Below are 20,846 nucleotides of genomic sequence, written 5' to 3' on the forward strand. Positions count from 1 at the left end.
AGTTGAAGTTCTAGATCTGTCACTGATGAGCTGTGTAAAATTAGGCAAGGAATTTCCCTTTCCTAAGCCTCTGGGTTCCCATCTGAGAGATGAGAATGCTGCCTACTTCATTGGAACTTTGTCAACATTTAAGGAGACCGTGAGAAGGGGCTGGCACAGAGCCGCTGCTCGTAGAAAGTTACAGTAAAGATCACAGACTCCTAGAGACACGGGGCAGTAACTACAACTCACACGCACCACTTGAGACTCAAACCGATTTCCAACTCCTGGGTTTCTACTCGTGTCTGAGATCCCCGAGCCTGTGCTCCCCTCTCTGGACCCCCAAGGACCACAGAGGACCCGCCGGACATTCCACAGATTGACACTGAACTCCAAGTGCCGGTGCCCAAGCCTGCTGACCGCCATGTGGAGCCTGTGACACTGGCTGCTTTGTGCCACCTCTCCTAAGCAGGCCTGGCCTCCTTTAAGCCCTCAGTGGCATCCTGCCCGAGGCTTGCGAGGCCAGGTGGGGGCACAGGAAGGGGACAGTGGGGACCACGAGAGGTGGCGATGACATCCCAGACAAATCTCCTGGGCTGGAGGTACTCCTTTCCCAGAGCAGGCAAAGCTTTGTTCACCCTGTTTGTGGAGTAGAGAGGAGAGAAGGAGGAGAGAAGGGACAGGCATTGCGGGATGGGGACCCAAGGAGTTTTCAGGTTTATGTATTTAGCGGCCTCCCCTGCTCACTGTAACTGGTCAGGTTACACTGAGTTTCCACTTGGGTGTGAGAAGCGGGGTCAAATTCAATTCTCTCAAAGCCCTGCGAGGTAGGAAGGATGTGGGGCTGGACATTGCAAAGCCCTCCTTAGATGAAGGGGGCCTTTTCAAGCCGGGCCCGGAGGACTGAGGGAAAGTTGCCTGCCACCCCCCCCCCCACCTCACATGGAGGGGAACAGCAGCTGCTTGAGTTTGTGGTCCCTCCTCCCCACTCTCACATGCTATCTGGGAGCTAATTTGTCACCCACGCACTGACCAGGGAAGTTTTCACAGCAGTGACTGACATGCTGCTCTGGGGGAATTCTGTCCCCGGGGCATTCCTTAAGGCCCAGCTGTGTGTTTGTTGCTGGGCTTAAACCACATTGTACCTCGATTTCCCAGACTATAAAGGGGGAGCATCGGTAGTCCTTGCCCCAAAGGGACCCTGTGCAGCACAGGTTAACTGAAAATGAGCCAGCTACTCAGAACATCATTTGTCCCATAAACATTTTCCAAGGTTTGTTTCAACATCCAGGGGAGGAGCTGGGCTCTCTGTAAGAGGCAAGGATGGGTTTCTGCTTTTACAGGGCCATGGAAGGCTTGTCTTAGAAAAGGCCACACTCCCGTTCTCGACACACATTCATGACTTTGCAGCGTAACGATCTAAGAAGTGATTAACCGAGGGGTTACGTGAATGACCCCCTGGGCTCCCCTTGGTCAGGACCTATCTGGCCCAGGTAAAAATTAAACTGCACAGAGAGTCAGAGGCTGGATCTGAGGGCCTCCTGCCTCATCCCATAACATGTCTCTGCTGTGCTCCTGGTCTGGGTTTCCATCCTATAAAGTGGACCCTGACCTAACAGCCTGCAGGAGGGTGGGCCGGGCTGAGCGGTGCAAGTGGCCACGTGAAGTTAGAGAAAAGCAAGGGGAGAGCTTACGCATCCTCGCTGGCAGCTCTGCCCCATGGTGGGCACCTGCTATGCCCGGGTTCTTCCTTCTCTTCTGGTTCTTTCTTCTCTTCTGCTCTCAGCAGTCCGGGCTAGGAGGCCTGGAGAAAAGCAAACCCAAAGGAGGAAGAGTCAAGGGTTCGTCAGTCTCATTCCTCTCCTCACCAGCCGGGAGGCTAAACACACCGCTACTGAGGACCGGGGGCAGGTTCAGGCCCCTGTTTCCAGAAGGATCCGTAATCCGAAGTAAAATGTCAGGATACTATTCTAGAAGAAATTCACTGGAGCCCTGTCTGGAGGTGGTGTCTCCTCACCAACTACAGCCTTGTCTACTCTCAAAGAGATCTGAGGGGTTCTTGGGTGGCTCAGTCGGTCGAGCGTCCGACTTCAGCTCAGGTCATGAACTTGTGGTTGTGAGTTCCAACCCCGCGTCGGGCTCTGTGCTGACAGCTCGGAGCCTGGAGCCTGCTTCAGATTCTGTGTCTCCCTCTCTCTCTGTTCCTCCCTCACTTGCACTCTGTCTCTCTCTGTCTCTCTCTTTCTCTCTCTCAAAAGTAAATAAAGATTTAAAATTTTTTAAAATTAAAAATTAAAAAACAGGGGCGCCTGGGTGGCTCAGTCGGTTAAGCGTCCGACTTCGGCTCAGGTCATGATCTCACGGTCTGTGGGTTTGAGCCCCGCGTCGGGCTCTGTGCTGACAGCTCAGAGCCTGGAGCCTGTTTCCGATTCTGTGTCTCCCTCTCTCTCTGCCCCTTCCCTGTTCACACTCTGTCTCTCTCTGTCTCAAAAATAAATAAACGTTAAAAAAAATTTTTTTTTTTTTTAAAAATTAAAAAACAAAGAGATCTGAAAGTAGGGTCTTGCTTTAGGGCGGAAATCCAATAGAAATGGACATTAGCCAAGGCAACTCCAAAGCCCAAATTTCAGAAGTGCAATATTCACCACAGTGTCATTCTTTTCCCCTAATTTAAACAGGGTAGGGTGTAGCTCTGGGTAAAAAAATCACTTCTCTAATTATAAAAGCAATGCACACTCATCATACCAAGAAAGTCACAAAATACAGGCAAGTAGTTTAAAAATTAAAATCACCTTTACTCCTATAGAAATAAGTTCTTTTTAAAAATATTTATTTTTATTTATTTATTTTTTAAGTTTATGTTGAGAGAGAATGCACACACAAACGGGGGAGGGGCAGAGAGAGAGGGACAGAATCCCAAGCAGGCTCTGTGTGGTCAGCACAGAGCCCAACATTGGACTCGATCCCATGAACCATGAGATCATGACCTGAGCCAAAACCAAGAGTCAGACTCTTAACTGACAGAGCCACCCAAGTGCCCCAGAAATGAATTCTGTTAAGATTCTGGCCCATGTCCTTCCTTATATTTTTGTCCAGATAACCGCAGGCCAGAAACAACATAAAAATGGAATCATGCTCTTATACTCTTTTTAAATCTTCTTTTTTCCATGGAAGAAAATATTATGAAACCTTTCATGTCAATTAATAAAGACCGCATTACTTTTTTATTGGTTACACTGGGTAGAGATCTTATAGTTCATATTCAGAAAGGCTTACTCAGGAATGATATAGTAATAATTCAGTAAGTGTCAGATAACCTCAGTCAAAATTCATAACAATTTTATTAAGTCTCTACCATACCCCGAACAGCTTAGAAATATTATGTGATTTGCCTAACAATTAGCGTGCTGCAGCAAATCCAAAAAGTTCCCTACTATTTGGGGCCTTTTTAGTTCTAAGAGGGTGAGCCAAGAGTCCAGACTTCTAACCATTGGCGTAACACTGGGCCTCCAGCCACTGAATCCCGATGGCTCACGGTTGGTGAATTGTGCCCGAGTTGGTCTCGGTGGGATAACTGGTACCCCCGACATCCCAAACCCTCCCTGGCCCAGGTCAGAGGCATAAACAAAATGTGTCGAGTTTCTTTGTTATTTGTTTACATCAACAAAGTTACACTTAAAGCTCCTACTTAATTCCTTCATCCCGCATGTTTCTGGGGCAGAAGGCACACAGAACTTGGCTATGATATGTTCTTCCAAGAGCCTGGAAATGTCCGTACTTGTCTTATATTTGCTCGATAATTACCCGCCTCTCCCATTACAGGATAAGCCCCCAGGGTGCACACACTTTGTGTGTCCCTCAGTGCTCAGCACATAGTAAGTGTGGGACACCGCGTTGAGGTCAGGCTGTTTGGTTTGAAGCCCCACTCAGCCATGTAATAGCTTTGACTCTGGAAAAGTTACTCAACCTAACTGACCCTCAGTTTTCTCAACTGTAAAATGGTGACATTAACAGACATTAATATAGCTGCATAGGAACGTGAGGTATGCGTATGTGAACAGAGCACTTAGGATAGTGTTTTGCATCTAGCAAGTATTCGATATATACCTGTTAACTATTATTGTTGTTGATTGATTAGCAACGTTTTTGAAATTCAAAACAGTTGTGAAAGCAAAAACGGCTTTTACTAGGGGCCATAAATGGCTTATAATTTGTGAGAAGGGAGATGATTCATTTTCAGAAATACTAAATAAGAGCTGTGCTGTCTAGTTAACAATAGGTTTACAGCTCATTGGAAATATGTATGAACTCTCCCCGCCCCCCACCCCCCCCCACACACACACAATGGAGTCCCAAACCCTCAGACCCTTCCTTTCCTTGTTGTTCTTCCCCTCTCCATTTCACAGGCTTATTTTCACGGGCTTTGCAATGAGCAGGGGCCAAAGCGCAAAGGGAGGAGGGGCTGAAAGTCTCTGCATCACCTCAGGGAATGTCTGATTGTTCCAGACTACTTTTTATCTTACAGGGGCATAAACGATGTCCAGGTAAGGCTGTAACCTCTGTAGTGCTCGGCCAATGAGGAACCAGGGGAGGGACTTGCACGCTAGGAGATAAGTTGTCTGCTGTAACTGCCCTGAGTATGCCTGTCCTCAGACACCAGTTCTTGCAAGAAGGTTGATTAAAGCCTCGCTTCACTGTGCTCCGAGTCTCTACGTCCCTCCTTTGATTGGGTTGATGGGCTTATTTCTAACATAATTGAGACACAGCCTGTCTCAATTATGGGGGCGGGGGGAGGGGGTTGGTTTAAAGCAGTGAGTCCAGAGGTGACTGGGTGACTCAGTCGGTTAAACGTCCAACTCTTGATTTAGGCTAAGGTCATGATCTCATGGTTTGTGAGATTGAGCCCTAAATCAGGCTTTGTACTGACAGCACAGAGCCTGCTTGGGATTCTCTCTCTCTCTCTGCCCTTCCCCTGCTCATGTGAACTCTCTCTCTCTCTCAATATAAATACATAAACTGTAAAGCAGTGAGTCCATACGGAGAGCATAAGACAATTTGTTGGGGTGACAGAAGACAACACAACTTTTATTTATGACTTTTTAAATTTCACCGTATGATTTTTTTAGGCTATTCTTTGTATTGTACATATTATTTCAGGACATAATTTTTTTTTAATTGAGATAAAATTCATATGCCAAAATATTCACCCCCTTAAAATATATATATAATTCTGTGGGTTTTAGTATATTCATAAGTTCGTGCAATCACCACTATCTAATTCCAGAACATTTCCATCACCCCAAAAAGAAACCTTGCATCCATCAGCAGTCACTTCTCACTCTGTCCACCCTCCCACCCCTCCCTCCCAACAACAGCTCATCTACATTCTTTCTCTATGGATTTGCCTGTTCTGGATATTTCACATACATGGAATCATAAATGCATAAATCCCCAAATAACTAAAATACATGTATTGGGGAATGTGTCTGCAAAAATATTTTACGGAGAGAGCACATGACCAAGAAGATGTGGAGAGCCCTGGCTGAGAGTGTCAAACCTTCTTGGTCTTGTCCCCAGCTCCTTTATGAATTTCCAACACAGACACTGACAGGAGGTCACAGCCTCCATCAACCTCTGCCAATTACAACCCAATGGCTGGCACAGGCCAAAGCAGAAGGCAATGTAAAGATAATATACATTTTGCTTTATAATGTATGATTTAACTTTGTTTCTACAAAAAGATGTTCCCCTAATTATGCTAGATAAGCTAATAGGGACCCAAGTTCGAATCCTTACTCTGCCACTTAACTGAAGCATGAGTTTCCGTGTCTGTAAAATGAGGGAGATAATAGGTGAGAATAAAGAACCCTTCTCCCTCCTGCATTAGAATTTGGCCTTGGGTTAACATTCTAGTTCCATTCCCCCCAGTTAATCCCCCCTGGTAATGTCCATCCCCCCTGGTAATGTCACCAGCTAGACCCCACGACCTGACCTTTATTACTCAGCTGCTTGCACTCACCAACCTTTGTCCTACAGGTTTTCTTAAAGCTCTTCCTGGCTTATCTTTTAACTCAGGCAAGAGACTTGCAGCCATAGCATCACCGCTAGAAATGAAATTACCCCCCAAGCAATAAAGGCTGCCCTGAGGGAGAGCTTACGCCAGTTTGGACTCCCACCTGCGACAGATGGACCATGCTGCAACCCGTGCAGTGACCAAAAGTCAACTTTACCTCATTATGATACTAAAATCTCCGGCCACGGGGGAGCACGAGCCTCATTTACAGAACATACAGTGTATGTGTAGGCGTGTTTCCTTAAGGCACATGTGTGACCTTATGCCCGCCCGCCTCTACATCCGACGACAAGGCTCCCCTTTCTAAATATTCATCCTCACCCTAAATTAAAACAACAACATCCACCCTTGCTTGGAGAGTCACAGCTTGGAAGTTATCCTCCGTGGTTTCTTTATTTGCTGCAAATAAAGTTTCTTTTGTGTGACAACTGTCCCTGTAGCTTCTATCTGTGACTCACCAAGGGGCAAACTCATGCTAGTTCCGTTACAACAAGGATAGAATGTCACATATGTTTCTCAGTAACATTTCTTTTTCTCCCCTTTTTTTTTTTAAAGTTTATTTATTTATTTTAAGAGAGAGAACAGGGGAGCAGCAGAGAGAGAATCCCAAACAGGCTCCGCACAGAGCCTGATGCGGGCGCTCAAACTAACAAACCATGAGATCATGACCTGAGCCAAAACCAAGAGCTGGGTGCTCAACTGACTGAGCCACCCAGACGCCCCCTCCAAGTAACATTCTTGTGATAAGGATGATCCCTTGTTGCTAGGTTGCTCCTGGGTTGGAAGAACTGTAAATACTAGATGGGATCCCATAGCACAGGCTTCTCTGAGTGAGATGACTCTTGTTCTGTCCCATATAGAGACTCTGGAAAATGTCCCTATGGGGTTGTAACAAGAGAATTTGGCTGCTGCCAGGCAGGAGGCTTTTTTTTTTTTTTTTAAGCCAGGAGGAGTCCTGCACTTGCCCAGTGGGATCTCGTCTTCTCCCATCTGTGGACCGCTGCACACCATCCCTCAGAAAAGAAAAGGTTGGCACTGCCCTGACAGCAGCCTGTGGTTCCTGTCTTATGGCCCGACAGGCAGAATGGGGCCAGGTGTGGCCTGTGGCAGTCTTTGAATCTGGAGGTTTAGGAGAGTCTAGAACACTTCCGATGAGCGTTACAGATTAAGTCACGCAGAGAGCCTGGCATACGGTAAGTACTTAAGTGATAACTGTAAGTGCTAAATATGTGATTATTGTTCTTATTGATGTATCGTTTTATCTACATTCACCAACTCATAGTGGGCAAGAGATGATTCTAACCCTGAGAAGCCCGTGGCGGAGGGAGGTATCAGACTGCCAGATATAGCCCCATGACGAAACATGAGAAAACACCTTTCTGTAACTCGAAAAGGAGAAAGTATACAAATGTCCATATGATGAGGGAGCATCAGGCAAGTTGAGGGCTAAGCACAAGTAGCACCCCACCCCCACCCCAGGTGGGACGTGTGATATTCCTCGGGCACGTCAAGCTCCCAAGAACAAAGGAAAGGACAGAAAACAAATGGTTAAACTGGGAAGTGTCTCCATCAGTTTACAAGTATCTTAGAACGACTACCAAAAAAGGGCAATCTTATCAATAGCCTAAAGTCCAGGAACTCCCCACTGTCTTGACGTTAAAGCTTTGCTAGAGGGAAAAACAACCTTAGCCTGACAACAGCTAGGCCTCCAGTAATCTGTGAGAAACTTCCTCTTGACTTTACCTCCCCCAACTCCGTAGTATATAACCAGCCCCTGTTCGCAACCCCAGTGCAGCTCTTCCTGCCCAAGGGTCCCATCCCCGTGCTTTAACATAAAATCACATTTTTGCACCAAAGACGTCTCAAGAATTCTTTCTTGGCCTTCAGCTCCAGATCTCACCATCACTCCGAAACAGGGGGAAGAGTGGGGAACTCTATTTTGAACTACGTGTATTTGGGAATCCAAGAAGACTTCTCAGAGTAAGAAACCAGCCTTTGGCCCATGGCACAGGATCGTGGGTTGGATGATCGGAAGGTAAGATTGGAGCTTACCTTCTTCCCCTGCTCACTGTACACGTGGTAGATCGCTGCAACCATGGGCATGCCTCTCTCTATCCATGCCCCTGGGTAGTTCTCATCCACAAACACCTGACCTTGAGCCAATGACTTGCTTTGACCGACTGGACAATGTGTCACAAGAAACAAAAATTGAAAAATGCTTACACATGAGGGGCTTACTCTCTCTTGTTGCTCTCGGGACCCCTGCCACTGCTGCCATGGGAAGAAGCCCCAGCTAACCCTACTGGATGATGGGAGGCACCGGGAGGTAGAAACTGCCATCCCAGCTGAGTATCTTAGGCCAGCCAGCCCCCAGCCAACCAGGAAGCCCACTAAGATGCAGGAGTGAGCCCATCCCAGGCCAGCCACACCTAGCTCAGATTTGCAGAGCCACAGGGATACTGTGATTTATTATAAGAAATTGATACTTGGTCTTTGTCCCTATTCCTGGCACACAGCTCCTAAAACCCTTGGAATCTCCTAAATTTTAACAGCCAATGAAAGAATCTTGTGTTATAATAGTCTATCTTTTGTCCTCAAATAGCTCCAGTTCTGAAATAGGTCCAGTGATAAAGGTGAAAGGAGTGTCTTGTTATTCCTAACAAGACACTTTCAATAACAATGAATTTATGTTAATGAGGATGGGGCTGGTTGCCTGGGGAACCAACCCTGTGACTCCATTGGAAACTGCAGCCCACCTTTCTCCAAGGAAGGGGCAGGGTCTGGGAGGATAAATCCACTTTTTGCCTTACAGGGGCATAGGCGACATCCGGGTCAGGCTGTAACCTCTGTAGTACTTGGCCAATGAGGAACCAGGGGACGGACTTGCATGCTAGGAGATAAGTTGTCTGCTGTAACTGCCCCGAGTGTGCCTGCCCATCAGACACCTGCTTTTGCAAGAACATTGATTAAAGTCTTGCTTCACCGGGCTCTGGGTCTCTGAATTCCTCCTCTGGTTGGGTCAATGGGCTTATTTCTAACAACTGAGGCCAACACCCGGAAGACGATGGACTAATGTCTCAAAGACCACCTAGAAAGTACTGAAAATACTTCTAGGTTTATCTAAGGAAAATGTGGGATAAAGGTCAGTAGGTACATGTAGGTTGGCAGTAAAGGTCATGTCGATCATTGCTTTGGGGTCAACCACACAGAGTCCTACTGGCTCAGGGCAGCATGAGGGGGTCATTTTAGCTCCAATCACTTGGGATGCTTTGCCCCCAGGGTCTTCTGCCTGAGTTAAGAGATAAGCTTGAAAGAAGAATTTAAGCATTCTTCTTAGTACAGACTAAGGTCAAAATGGAGGTGTTGACGTCCTCTTTTATCTCCAGGTAGATGGTGTCAGGATTGAGTTAAACCATAGGACGGTCTATAATTCTGGTGTTGCAGACTTGTTGAGATTGGGAAGAAACCCCACACATTGGTAACCAGAATGGTTCAGTGTGAGTAGTGAGGAGACTCACAAGTGGAGTGTTTCCTCCTTTACAACCACCCAGCTGAACTCAACCCAAATTGCTGAAACAGAATCGTGAGCCTATTCTTTTAAGCCACTGAGTCTGGGGGTGGTTTTTTATGTGGCACCAGACAACTGAGCCCCAGGGAGTTGGTCCCTGCCCTTCGGAAGCACTGGAAGAGCCCTGAACTAGGAGTGAGGGAGGGAGGTGTCTCTGGCCCAGGGTCCACCACCTGTTCCCTCAGTGGGTCTTCAGGGAAGATGCTTAACCTTTCCAAGCCTCAGCATGTCACTGGAAGACTGCTCTCCTGTCTCACTCGCTGGGTCATTGTGAGGATCACATATAGCTATGCGGGGGCGCCTGGGTGGCTTAGTTGGTTAAGGTCCAACTTCGGATCAGGGCATGATTTGACGGTTCATGGATTCAAACCCTGCATCAGGCTCTTTGCTGTCCACACAGAGCCCACTTGGATCTTCTGTCTCCCTCTCTCTCTGCCACTCCCCTGCTCGCCCTCTTTCCTCCCCCCCCCACCCCCCGTCTTAAAAAATAAAAAATTAAATAAATAATAAACACATATAGCTACACAGATCCCTCAAGGGAGCTATTAGCATGGCCTGAGTGGAAGCTGGAAGAAACTTTGTCACCCAGTAACTATTAATAATGCCATAAGAAGAAAGCGTGGCATCACAGAGTACTAACTGCATCACACTTCTTGCCCATTTTCCCATTTGATCCTGGCACACCATTACAAGGGGGATAATAAGATCCTAATTTAGGGATGAGGATGCTGACACTCAGAGAGGTGCTGTCATTTTCTCAAAATTGCACAGCAGAGCCTGGGGAGACAAGCATGGGCACAGGTCCTCCAGACTCCAGAGCCCTCTTCCCACCCCACACGCTGCCTCTCCTCCCTCCCCACACACCCTCGGCCTCCTGAATGCTGGAGTGGAGTGAATCCTAAGCTTCCCGGCCCCGGGACCTGTGCAAGGAGAGCCTGCCGGAGCCAGGAGCAGAGCTGACCACGAGCATTCAAAGAGGTTCTTCAACAAATTCCACATGCACTCTTGCCTTCCTTTCTGATACCCAGGCAACTTCCCAAATCTAGTTCAAACACTGCTCTGGGTCACCAAAGCAACCTTACTAAGAATGAAGGCTACATCTTCCCTATTAGCATTTATTTCTTAAGTTCCCATGGGTCTGTCGAAAGACAGAGAGGATTATGCTATCATCCTCTTCTTCCATGGCTTCCTATCTGCTGTTACCCAGGAGATGGGAGCGGAAAGGAAAAAGGAGCCCTCGTGACTGGCCCAGGGCACTCAGTTTGAAGGCCATTCAAAGCAGCCTTGCTTTTTGTCAAGAGTCTGCATGGTCTAGAGTTCGTGTAGAAACGCATGGCATTTCCAGTGGCCCACCATGGTTCCATGGGAACCGGCCTTCCCCTATCATCCCATTACCCTGGGACCCCATCAGTCTTCTCCAAGACTTGCACAGATTTCTCTAGAACTCCCTTCTCAGATTCTAAAGCATCTGTGCAAACGAGGTGTTGCCTTTCCCAAACAGCAGGCCTAGGCACCTTCATAACACACTTTCAAAACAGTTGCTTCATTTGTTGTATCATTTACCTGAATTTAGGAGTCTTGATATCCCAGCCTTTTAATAACAGAAAACTCCACGATTCATTTGTGTCTCCTAATGGCAGGATTCCTTCTTCGTTTCCAGCTGTGGTTAGCCTTGTTTCTTTATATCATTTTAGCCTTGTCTTTAGACACCATGAACCCCCGAATCGATTGACTTCCCATCTTTCTCATAAGCGACCCACGTAGAGGTAATCATAGCTAGCATTTGTGGAGTGTATTATTTGTCAGGCGCTGCTACAAATAACTCAAGGCATTAAATTGCAAGAACCCCTCATAAGTAATATTATTCTATGTTATACATTTTATTTTATTTGTTTAATTTTAGAGAGAAAGAGAGACCACACTTGTGCACAAGTGCAAGAGGGGCAGAGGCAGAGAGAGAGAGAGAAAGAGAGAGACAGAGAGTGAATCCCAAGTAGGCTCCATGCTCAGTGAGGAGCCCAACCCAGGGCTCGATCCCAGGACCCCAGGATCATAAGGTGAGCCGAAATCTAGACTCAGGTGCTCAACCAGCTGAGCCACCCAGGTGCCCCTATCTTATTTTATAGATGAGGACACTGAGGCTCATCAAGGTTGAGGAACTTCCCAACCTCATATAGTGGGTCAGTAGCAAAGTTAAGCTTGGAGATCAGGCTGGCTGCAGCTCTCGGCTATTCTATTACAGCCTCCCTTAAGTATGTGGCATCAGTTTAGACACAGAGGTCAACAGAGAGGAGCAAGTGAGACTCAGGGGAGAGCGGCCCTTTACAGCTTACCAAGCCATGAGCAATAAAAGCATTTGCCTTAAAAACAAAACAAAACAAAACAAAACAAAACAAAAACACTGTAGATGACATTAGCCCCAGTACATCAAACAAAAAGACCTAACAGTAGTAAGTTTTGGTCCAGTTACAAATCACGGTGTAACCTTGGGAAAGTGTTTGTCCCTCTCTGGGCCTGTGTAAACTTGGGAAAGTGTTTGTCTCTCTCTGGGCCTCAGCAGTAGAATAAGTGGGTCTCAACTCCAGTATCTACCCTTTGAGATCATGAGACTGGAGTATTCTTTTATTCGTCTTACTTACAGAGAAGGACAGGAAGGGAGGTCCTGCAAAGGGCCAAGGAGGGTCTAGCTCAGGGTGGAGTGAGACCACACAGCATGGCCACCTGCTCACTTGCCTTGAGATGGCTTGAGACACCTCTGCTGCCTCTTCACGCGGTCTCACTCTCATTTTCCAAAAGGACAACATATGCTGCTTGGCAAACCCAACTGTAGATTCTTGGCACAAAGCAGTTGTGGGTGTGTGCTTAGCTCTTTTCTTCCTCGGGAACAATGCTCTGGGCAACAGCTCTTGAGTTGGTTAGTTGGAGTCCTGAGAACAGAAAGGGACAAAAGATGCATTTGTCATAATATCAAGAGCCACCAAAGGACTGGAAGGGGTAGAGCGTGGCCTTGTATCCAATGAAGAGGGTGCTCCAGTGGTCTTGTGGGCAGGGGTTGGGGCATTTGGTGCCCTAGACATTCAGAGGATGCTTTCTGGTTATGAAATTTGTTATCCCGCTCATAGGTACCTCGCAAAAACCTTGGGTGAGGCAGACAGGAATGGGGACAACAGTGAAGAGGACGGTGGTGACGGTGATGAAAGGGCAGCCCGGGTGCACTGAGCCCTCCTGTGTGCCAGGCATTGTGCTAAAGATTTCCCATGCATTGACTCTGGAAGCTTCCCCAAAATGCCAGGAAGCAGAAACCATTTCTTATGCCCAGAGAAGCCGAAGCTTACCGAAGCTAAGTCAGGTGCTCAAAGAAATGCAGCGGTATGTACATGAAAATGTAGCAGAACTGGGTTTTTAACTCAGATCTCTCCCACCCTGGGGCTCTAACTCTTTATTTTATGGATGCAATAGCTGAGGCTTAGAGCTAGCAAGTAGCTCAGAGCTAGAAAAATCAACTCAACTTTTAAAATCTGAGGAGAGGGGCGCCTGGGTGGCTCAGTTGGTTAAGCATCCGACTTCAGCTCAGGCCGTGATCTCATGGTTCGTGAGTTCAAGCCCCACATCGGCTTTTCTGCTGTCAGCACAGAGCCTGCTTCAGATCCTCTGTCTCCCTCTCTCTCTGCCCCTCCGCTCATGCTTTCAATCTCTCTCAAAAATAAACACTTAAAAGAGTTGTTAAGTGTCAGCTTTTTTTTTTTAATGTTTATTTATTCTTGAGAAAGAGAGAGAGCATGAGCAGGGGAGGGGCAGAGAGAGAGAGGGAGACAGAGAATCCTAAGCAGGCTCCACACTGTCAGCACAGAGCCCAGTCTGGGGCTTGAACTCATGAACCACGAGATCACGACCTGAGCCGAAATCAAGAGTTGGGCACTTAAATGACTGAGCCACCCAGGTGCCCCTAATTTTTTTAATCTTTTTTTTTTAATTTTTTAAAGTTAATTTATTTTTGAGAGAGACAGAGACAGAGACAGAGAGCAAGGAAGGGAGAGAGAAAGAGGGAAACACAGAATCTGAAGCAGGCTCCAGGCTCTGAGCTGTCAACACAGAGCCCAATGCAAGGCTCAAACTCACAAACCATGAGATCATGACCTGAGCCAAAGTCAGATGGTCAATCGACTGAGCCACCCAGGTGCCCCCTTTTTTTTTTAATCTTGATTTTTGAGACAGAGACAGAGACAGAATATGAGTGGGGGTGGGGCAGAGAGAGAGAAGGAGACACAGAAACCAAAGCAGGCTCCAGGCTCTGAGCTGTCAGCACAGAGCCTGACGCAAGGCTCAAACCCATGGACCACGAGATCATGACTTGAGCTGAAGTATGACACTGAACCAACTGAGTCACCCAGGCGCCCCGTAAAATAAATAAACATTTTTAAAAATTTGATTAAAAATAAAATCTGCAGAGAGGTGAAATACTCAGATTGGTGGGGAAAACAGAGAAGACAAATATCTGACTGGTGCCAGACAGAGCTGGGGCAGACCTGAGCCAAAAATCCTCATGAATGTCACCTCCTTCCTTCCTCTTCCCTTCAGGAGGCACTTTTTTGGGAACAAAATCCCATGTTCTTTCATTCTTTTCCATAATCCTGGGGATGACCCACCACTCTTCCCCCATCCAGCTGCCTTACCTCTTTTCTACCTTTTTTTTAAAGATTTAACTTTTTTTTTATATGTTTTTTATTTTTTTGAGAGACAGACAGACAAAACATGAGCAGGGGAGGGGGAGAGAAAGAGGGAGACACAGAATCCATCTGAAGCAGGCTCCGGGTTCTAAGCTGTCAGCACAGAGCCCGACATGGGGCTCAAACTCACCAACCATGAGATCATGACCTGAGCTGAAGTCAGACGCTTAAGTGACTGAGCCACTCAGGTGCCCCTCTTTCCTACTTTTCTTCAATCCTACCTTCATAGAGCTTTGTTTATAGTCTCTTGGGGAAAGAGATGTTAATTAAGAAATCACATGAATTATCATTACAAATTGTGACTTGTGTCTGGTTACTATCATGAGGAAGTATAGTGAGCCACAACATCTAATCCTAAGAACTCATGGAAGGCTTCCCAGAGGAAGTGACTTTGGGTCTGGGACATGCTGGTCTGGGTCAGAGTTTTCTTTCAAGCCAGTGGGGCAGGGACAAGTGATCCTTAATGAAAGAGGAGGAGAATGTGGTGGAGGAGGAAGATGTGCCCTGAAATTTATTAACTCAGCCCTTGCAGATTTGGGACTTACTGAGAGTAGGCTGGCTGAGGTCTCTACCCTCCAGGGCAGTGGTTCTCCAAGTGTGGTCCCTGCACAAGTGGCAACAGCTAACAATGTACATCCTGAGGCCCTCCCACAGACCTATCAAATTGAAAACTTTGGGGAAGAAGCCAACAATCTGTGTTTAATAAGCCCTCTTGACCATTCCACAACCTGCTCAAGTTGAGAGCCACGTTCTCGATGTCTACAGTCAAGTGCATTCATTCACTCAAAGTATAATAGACCCTGCTTCTCTTCTACTCTCTAGGCTCTCCACATGCTCTTCCTGAAATTGGAATTCATAGATGATATTTTGAGAGAATGCCTGATAGGAGTTTATAGCTGCAGAGAGAAATGTGACCAGTTGTTTGATGGGGTTGCAAGTGGGGATAAAATACAAGGATTTTAGCAATTCAGAGGTTAATTTCCCAGGGGATAAGACTCCAAGGGGTGAAAGCATATTCTATGAGCTGAAAAGAACCTAGTACATCATGTTCCCCACCCCCATGCAAAAGAAGATCTCATCCTTTATTATTGTTTTTTATTATGTTTAAATTTTTTTTAAGTTTATTTTGAGAGGGAAAGAGACAGAGTGAGTGGAGAGGGGCAGGGAGAGAGAGAGAGAGAGAATCCCAAGCAGGTTCCCTGCTGCCAGCGCAGTGCCCAATGTGAGGCTTGAACTCCCAAAACTGTAAGAACATGACCTGAGACAAAACCAAGAGTTGGATGTTTAGCCAACTGAGCCACCCAGGCATCCCAGTACCTCACCCTTTAAAGCAGCCTTTTCCATGGTTGGCTGGTGGTGTCTGAGATGAAACCTGCCTCCCCCTGACTTCCTTCTACCGGCATTAGTTCTCTAGACTCTTACAGAAAATCTTTTCCTCCTTCCCCACAACCTTCCAAGGGTGACAGTCATGTTAATCTGTGATCCTTAGTAAAGAAAGACACAATCACTGACCAACCAAATAGAAGACCCCAAACTTCTAAATGCTTTTATCGAAGCAAAAGTGAACATGATAGAAACTTCAAGTACATATGCCCTTCAGCTGAGCCAGCTAACATGAGAGGGTGGCTGTGCAGACTGGCCCACTTTCTGAAGAATGTTAAATAAAGGTCACAGGATCTAATTCCTAACCCTGGCCCAAGCCTCTGATGCTCCCCAGCTCACTGATACCTCTCCCGTGTGGTTTTTCTTAAGCCCTGCATTCATGACTTGGACCATATATTTAAACTGCCAGTGCTTATGTGTATTAACCACTTCACAGCCAGGATCTACTTAGTTTCTGGAGGAAACAGTCCTCAGAACATGTTTCTTGTGTCATCCTGAGGTTCCTCGTCACATCCAACCATTTGTCCGTTCATTCACACATTCGTTTAACCATCCTGCACATTCAATGCCAGTCTCCTTGCAGTTGGGTACTGTCCAATTTCTTCTCCAAATTGAGAAACCAAAGCCTAGACAAGTCCTGCTCCAAAGAATATGCTAACAAAAAAGCCAACTTTGAGAAGACAAACTTTGGCAGAGTATAACAAAGCAACTTAAATTCTCCTTCAAACTTGTACTCTCACTCTCTCCCAACAGCCTGGGAAGAAGGCAGAGAGATGATTAGTACATCTCAGACAGAGCCAGACTGAGGCCCAGGAGAAAATACAACACAGGGGAACTGCCTTTCAGCCTGGTGTTCCCACCACTGGTCAGTACCTCCCAGGCTTGGGAAGGCTCTCAGGGACACCACTATCTGGAGATGATGTCAGCCCTTAAGTGATGAGAGGGAACTTACCATTAACCAAAGCAAAACCTCAGAAGAAACTTACTATGAAATGGGTCTCTGACATTTCTTGAATAAAGACGGTCTTTGGAGAGTCACACCGAGATAAATTCTCACTCCTCTGGGTCTGGAATCACAGCTTCTCTATGCTCTCTATGATGTCGGACAAAAATGTGACCGCAAGCTCTTAAACTTGCTTTCCACCAAAGGCTGGAGAGAGAGCTCATCTGCCCACCACCTCGTAACAACTGGAGCCAAATCTCTGTTTCATTTTTACCAAGAAAAAGACTCCATCCTACCACAACAGTCCTTTGAATTCAAGCCTCTTCACAGAGGAAGCAAAAGACTTCCTAATCTCAAGCAAAAAAAATGCCAGCTATGTGCTCCCACAGGGTTCCAGTGCCCTGCAGGCACAGGGCACCAGGGCTATCACAATAACCTCCCAGCTGATCTACAATTCAATTCTCTTTTGTATAAAACTCCAGACACTGTCGCAGTTCAGATCCCAAGCTTCAGTCCCAGGACAGTCCACTCTGTCCTCTCTACCAGAAGCATCTCCTGATTCAGAAATCTAGACAGACTAGGATCTGGGGCCCAGAGACGACCATATACATAGCTCTAACTCTTTCAGAGGAAAGATGAATTCCCAATCTGACCCAGTAAGTGCTGCCTTCTGTGTACCAGGCACAGGAGAGAAAGGATGTGGGTGAGCAGTGGGGGATGGGAGCAGAGTAGAAGTAGGAAGCCCTCAAACACACATATACACAAGAAAAATGAGCCAGGCAGCCATCGTGTCAGTAGTGAGGGTTTTATAGTAAGTGCTTTGGGTGTCAGAGGAAATGGATTTGACCGGGGACATTGGCTAACCTGCCAGTTTCCCAGAGAAATGTCAATCTCCTTCCCTCTGCCCCTCAGGCCTAATCCCACCATCAGATTTATTTTTGCATCCAGCCCTGTCCTCTGTCCCTCCACAGCTGACTATGAAATATACTGTGCTTTTATCAGCACCAGGGTACCTGGTGAATAGTATTTCATTTAGGCTTATAAGAAGCTGTAAAAAATAAAAAAGAAAAAGAAAAGAAAAGAAAAAATGGACATAAATCGTAATGGTTACCCATGATGTATTGTTAAGTCAAAAAAGTTAGATGCAGAGTAATGCGTAGAGTAGAATCCCATTTTTCTTACCACTGCCACAAACAAAAACAAGCATACCCACGTGTATCAGCTGCACCATGGGAAATGTCTGATTGGGTAGGCGAAAAATAGTGAAGGTTAGAGAAAAGTGTTATAAAATCTACTCCTGCCTCTCCCTGCATATAACCTGAGATAATCACTTCCTGATCCTTCACTAGGGGCAGGAATGTCTCAGACCCCAGTATAGGGGCCCATGGAGTAAGACCAAGACATAAGTCCTGCTTGAGTAAAAAGCCAGAAAAGCAAATGAGGCTTGACTAGCCTCAGGTATTATTTGCTCACCCTCAAGGGCTGGTAGATGATAACCCAGTGAGATATTCCCTCCCAGCACCACTTCTGCATAACAGACTAAAGGTCAGTCCCTAAAACCCTCACCAAGGGAATACTTGGGGCTAACAGGAACGTTGAACAGTGGATTTGGGGGCCCAGGAGTCTACATTCTAGAGCTCTGCTTCTCCCTTCTCCATGAATTCACTGGGACTGACTCAGAGCAGGCTCTAGCCTCAGGGTCTAACCCAACACACATTCCAAGACAGAGTAGTGGATAACCCTTAAGTGACGAAGTTCACCAGGCAACTACCTAGATATCTGAGGACCAGAATGACCTGCAAAGAACAACGACAAACTAGGAACAGATACCATTTGAAGCAGAAATAGAACAGGCAGACCAAGAAGGCAAAATAAGTAAGGATGATGGATATACTTAATGAGATAAAGAACAGCATGAAATAAGATATGAAAGTATTTTAAAAAAAGATATGAAATTATTTAAAATATAGAGGCATTATATATGAAAAACATAATATAGAGTTGAAAAACAACATAATGGAAAATTAGGCATATATACATACACACATGTATATACAAGTGTGTGCATATATATTTGATATATTACATATACATGTAGGACACCTAAAGCATAAGCCATGAAAGAAAAAAGTAATAAGTTAAACTTCTTGAAATTAAAAACTTTTGCTTTTTGGGAAACACTCTTAAGAAAATAAGAGGCAAAACATAATAGATGGACACATCTATTAGAATGGGTATAGCTGAAGAATGAATTGCTGAGTTAAAAGATTAGATTGAGAAACTCTCCTAGTAGGAAGCAGGGAAAGAAAAAGAAATAGAAAAGTTAAATAATATGAATAATAAAAGTAGATGTGCCAAAAAAAAAAGTAGAAGTATCAACATTTGGATAATAGGAATTCCAGAAAAAGAGAAAAATAAAATAGAAAATATTTGAAAATAAAACAGATACATTTCCTACAACTAAGTAAAAATGAAGGACCTCAGAATGAAAAGGCTGTAGAGTCTTTTTTTTTAAGTTTATTTATTTATGAGAGATAGAGATAGCATGAGTGGGCTCCCTCCTGACAGAGAAAGGAGGAGACACAAAATCCGAAGAAGGCTCCAGGCTCTGAGCTGTCAGCACAGGGCCCTTCACGGGGCTCGAACTCACGAACCTCTAACTCACGAACTGTGAGATCATGACCTGAGCCGAAGTTAGATGTTTAACCGACTGAGCCACCCAGGTGCCCCGGCTATAGAGTCCTAAACAAAAGATATAAGGGAAAATCCATCCCACATTACAGAATACCATAGACAAAACAAAGAAAAAAATTCTAAAAGCTTCTAGAGAGACACCAAATCATAAGAACTAGATTGACATTAGGCTTCTCAACAGCAACAATGAGATAAGAAAACAATAATTTAATGAATTGAAGGAAAGGATTCTTGAATCTAGAATTTTATATCCAGCCAAATTATCACTCAAATATGAGGGCATCATAAAAAATATACTGAGGCATATAAATCCTCAACTTGCCACGTAAAGTCTCTCCTTGAAAGTACTTTTTTTTAAGTTTATTTATTTATTTTGAGAGACAAAGAGAGCATGAGTGGGAAGGTGCAGAGAGAGAAGAAGAAAGAGATAGAAAGAGAAAGAATCCCAAGCAGGCTCCACACTATTGGTACAGGGTCCAGTGTGGGGCTTGAACCATGAGATCATGACCCAAGCTGAAATCAAGAGTTGGACACTTAACCTACTGAAGCAGCAGCAGATCACTATAATAACTGGGGGGAAAAATGGATAAGCTAAAAAAAAAAATCACATTTCTTTTTAGAGGCACTGGAAAGCTAGAGATACAAAGAAATCTAATGAAATTAAATTCTAGGGCAGAAAGAACTCTTCTAAGGCGAATGGAGATTAGTGACTGCTTTCCTCTCTGAGGGCATTTGCTGAGTCTAGGCAGGGACTGATAGGAATTGGACTTGTCAGAGCAAAGACAAACCTGCTGAGAGAAAGAATGAGAAAAAAAAAAGCCAGCTTTTAATGGCCATGTGGGTTGGCTTGACAAAGTAGAACTTTACAAAGCCTCAAGTGCACAGCTGGTTTTCCCCAGTGGCTTGTGTTCCACCACAGCAATTTTACTATGTTCTGGGCAATAGAGGAGTCTAAGGGTTAGAATGGAAATTCAGGGAGAGATTTCCTGAAATATTATGTTTGACAAAGAGAAGTGTACTTGAAAAGAGGGCCTGCAATAAAGACAAGATTAACATTAATCTTAAAGATATTTGAAATTAAAAGTAAGCTGATCCAGCTCAATATCAAACTGGATTGAAGTAATGAGTCCATCATTTCAGCTGTCTCAGAGAAGAAAGAGTTGTTCTTGCTCTGGGAAAAAATAACATCTACTTCAGATTCTGTGGCTATTAATATATGAGAGAGAGAGAGAGAGAGAGAGAGATGGGTTGGGGGGGAATAATGTGAAGAATTAGAAAAATGTGACCTATAAGCAAGAGGAAAAAATAAGCAATAGAAATAGTCGTATGGGTGATCCAGAACTGGAGTTAGAATTAGCAGACAAAGACTTTTAAAAACTGTTATAAATATGTTAAAGAAAAGATGTACAAGATGGATGAAAAGATAAAGAATGCCAACAGAGGAATTGAATCTATTGAATTGCTAAAAAAAAAAATGGA

General features: G+C 45.3%; 1 protein-coding gene across 1 annotated transcript in view; it reads right to left on the reverse strand.

The window, feature by feature from the left end:
- The window catches only part of HK1 (hexokinase 1), a 124,210-nt gene that overhangs the window by 86,654 nt on the left and 16,710 nt on the right, over positions 1-20,846 (reverse strand). Inside the window, exons 2-3 of the mRNA XM_078434322.2 lie at positions 12,354-12,547; positions 1,674-1,783 (exon numbers count right to left, since the gene is read on the reverse strand). Of these exons, the coding sequence (XP_078290448.1) occupies positions 1,674-1,700 (27 nt within the window). The 5' untranslated portion in view covers positions 1,701-1,783; positions 12,354-12,547. The remainder of the gene's footprint in view (positions 1-1,673; positions 1,784-12,353; positions 12,548-20,846) is intronic.

This window comes from Panthera onca, chromosome D2 (genome assembly GCF_046562875.1).
Source record: "Panthera onca isolate mPanOnc1 chromosome D2, mPanOnc1 haplotype 2, whole genome shotgun sequence".
NCBI lineage: Eukaryota > Metazoa > Chordata > Mammalia > Carnivora > Felidae > Panthera > Panthera onca.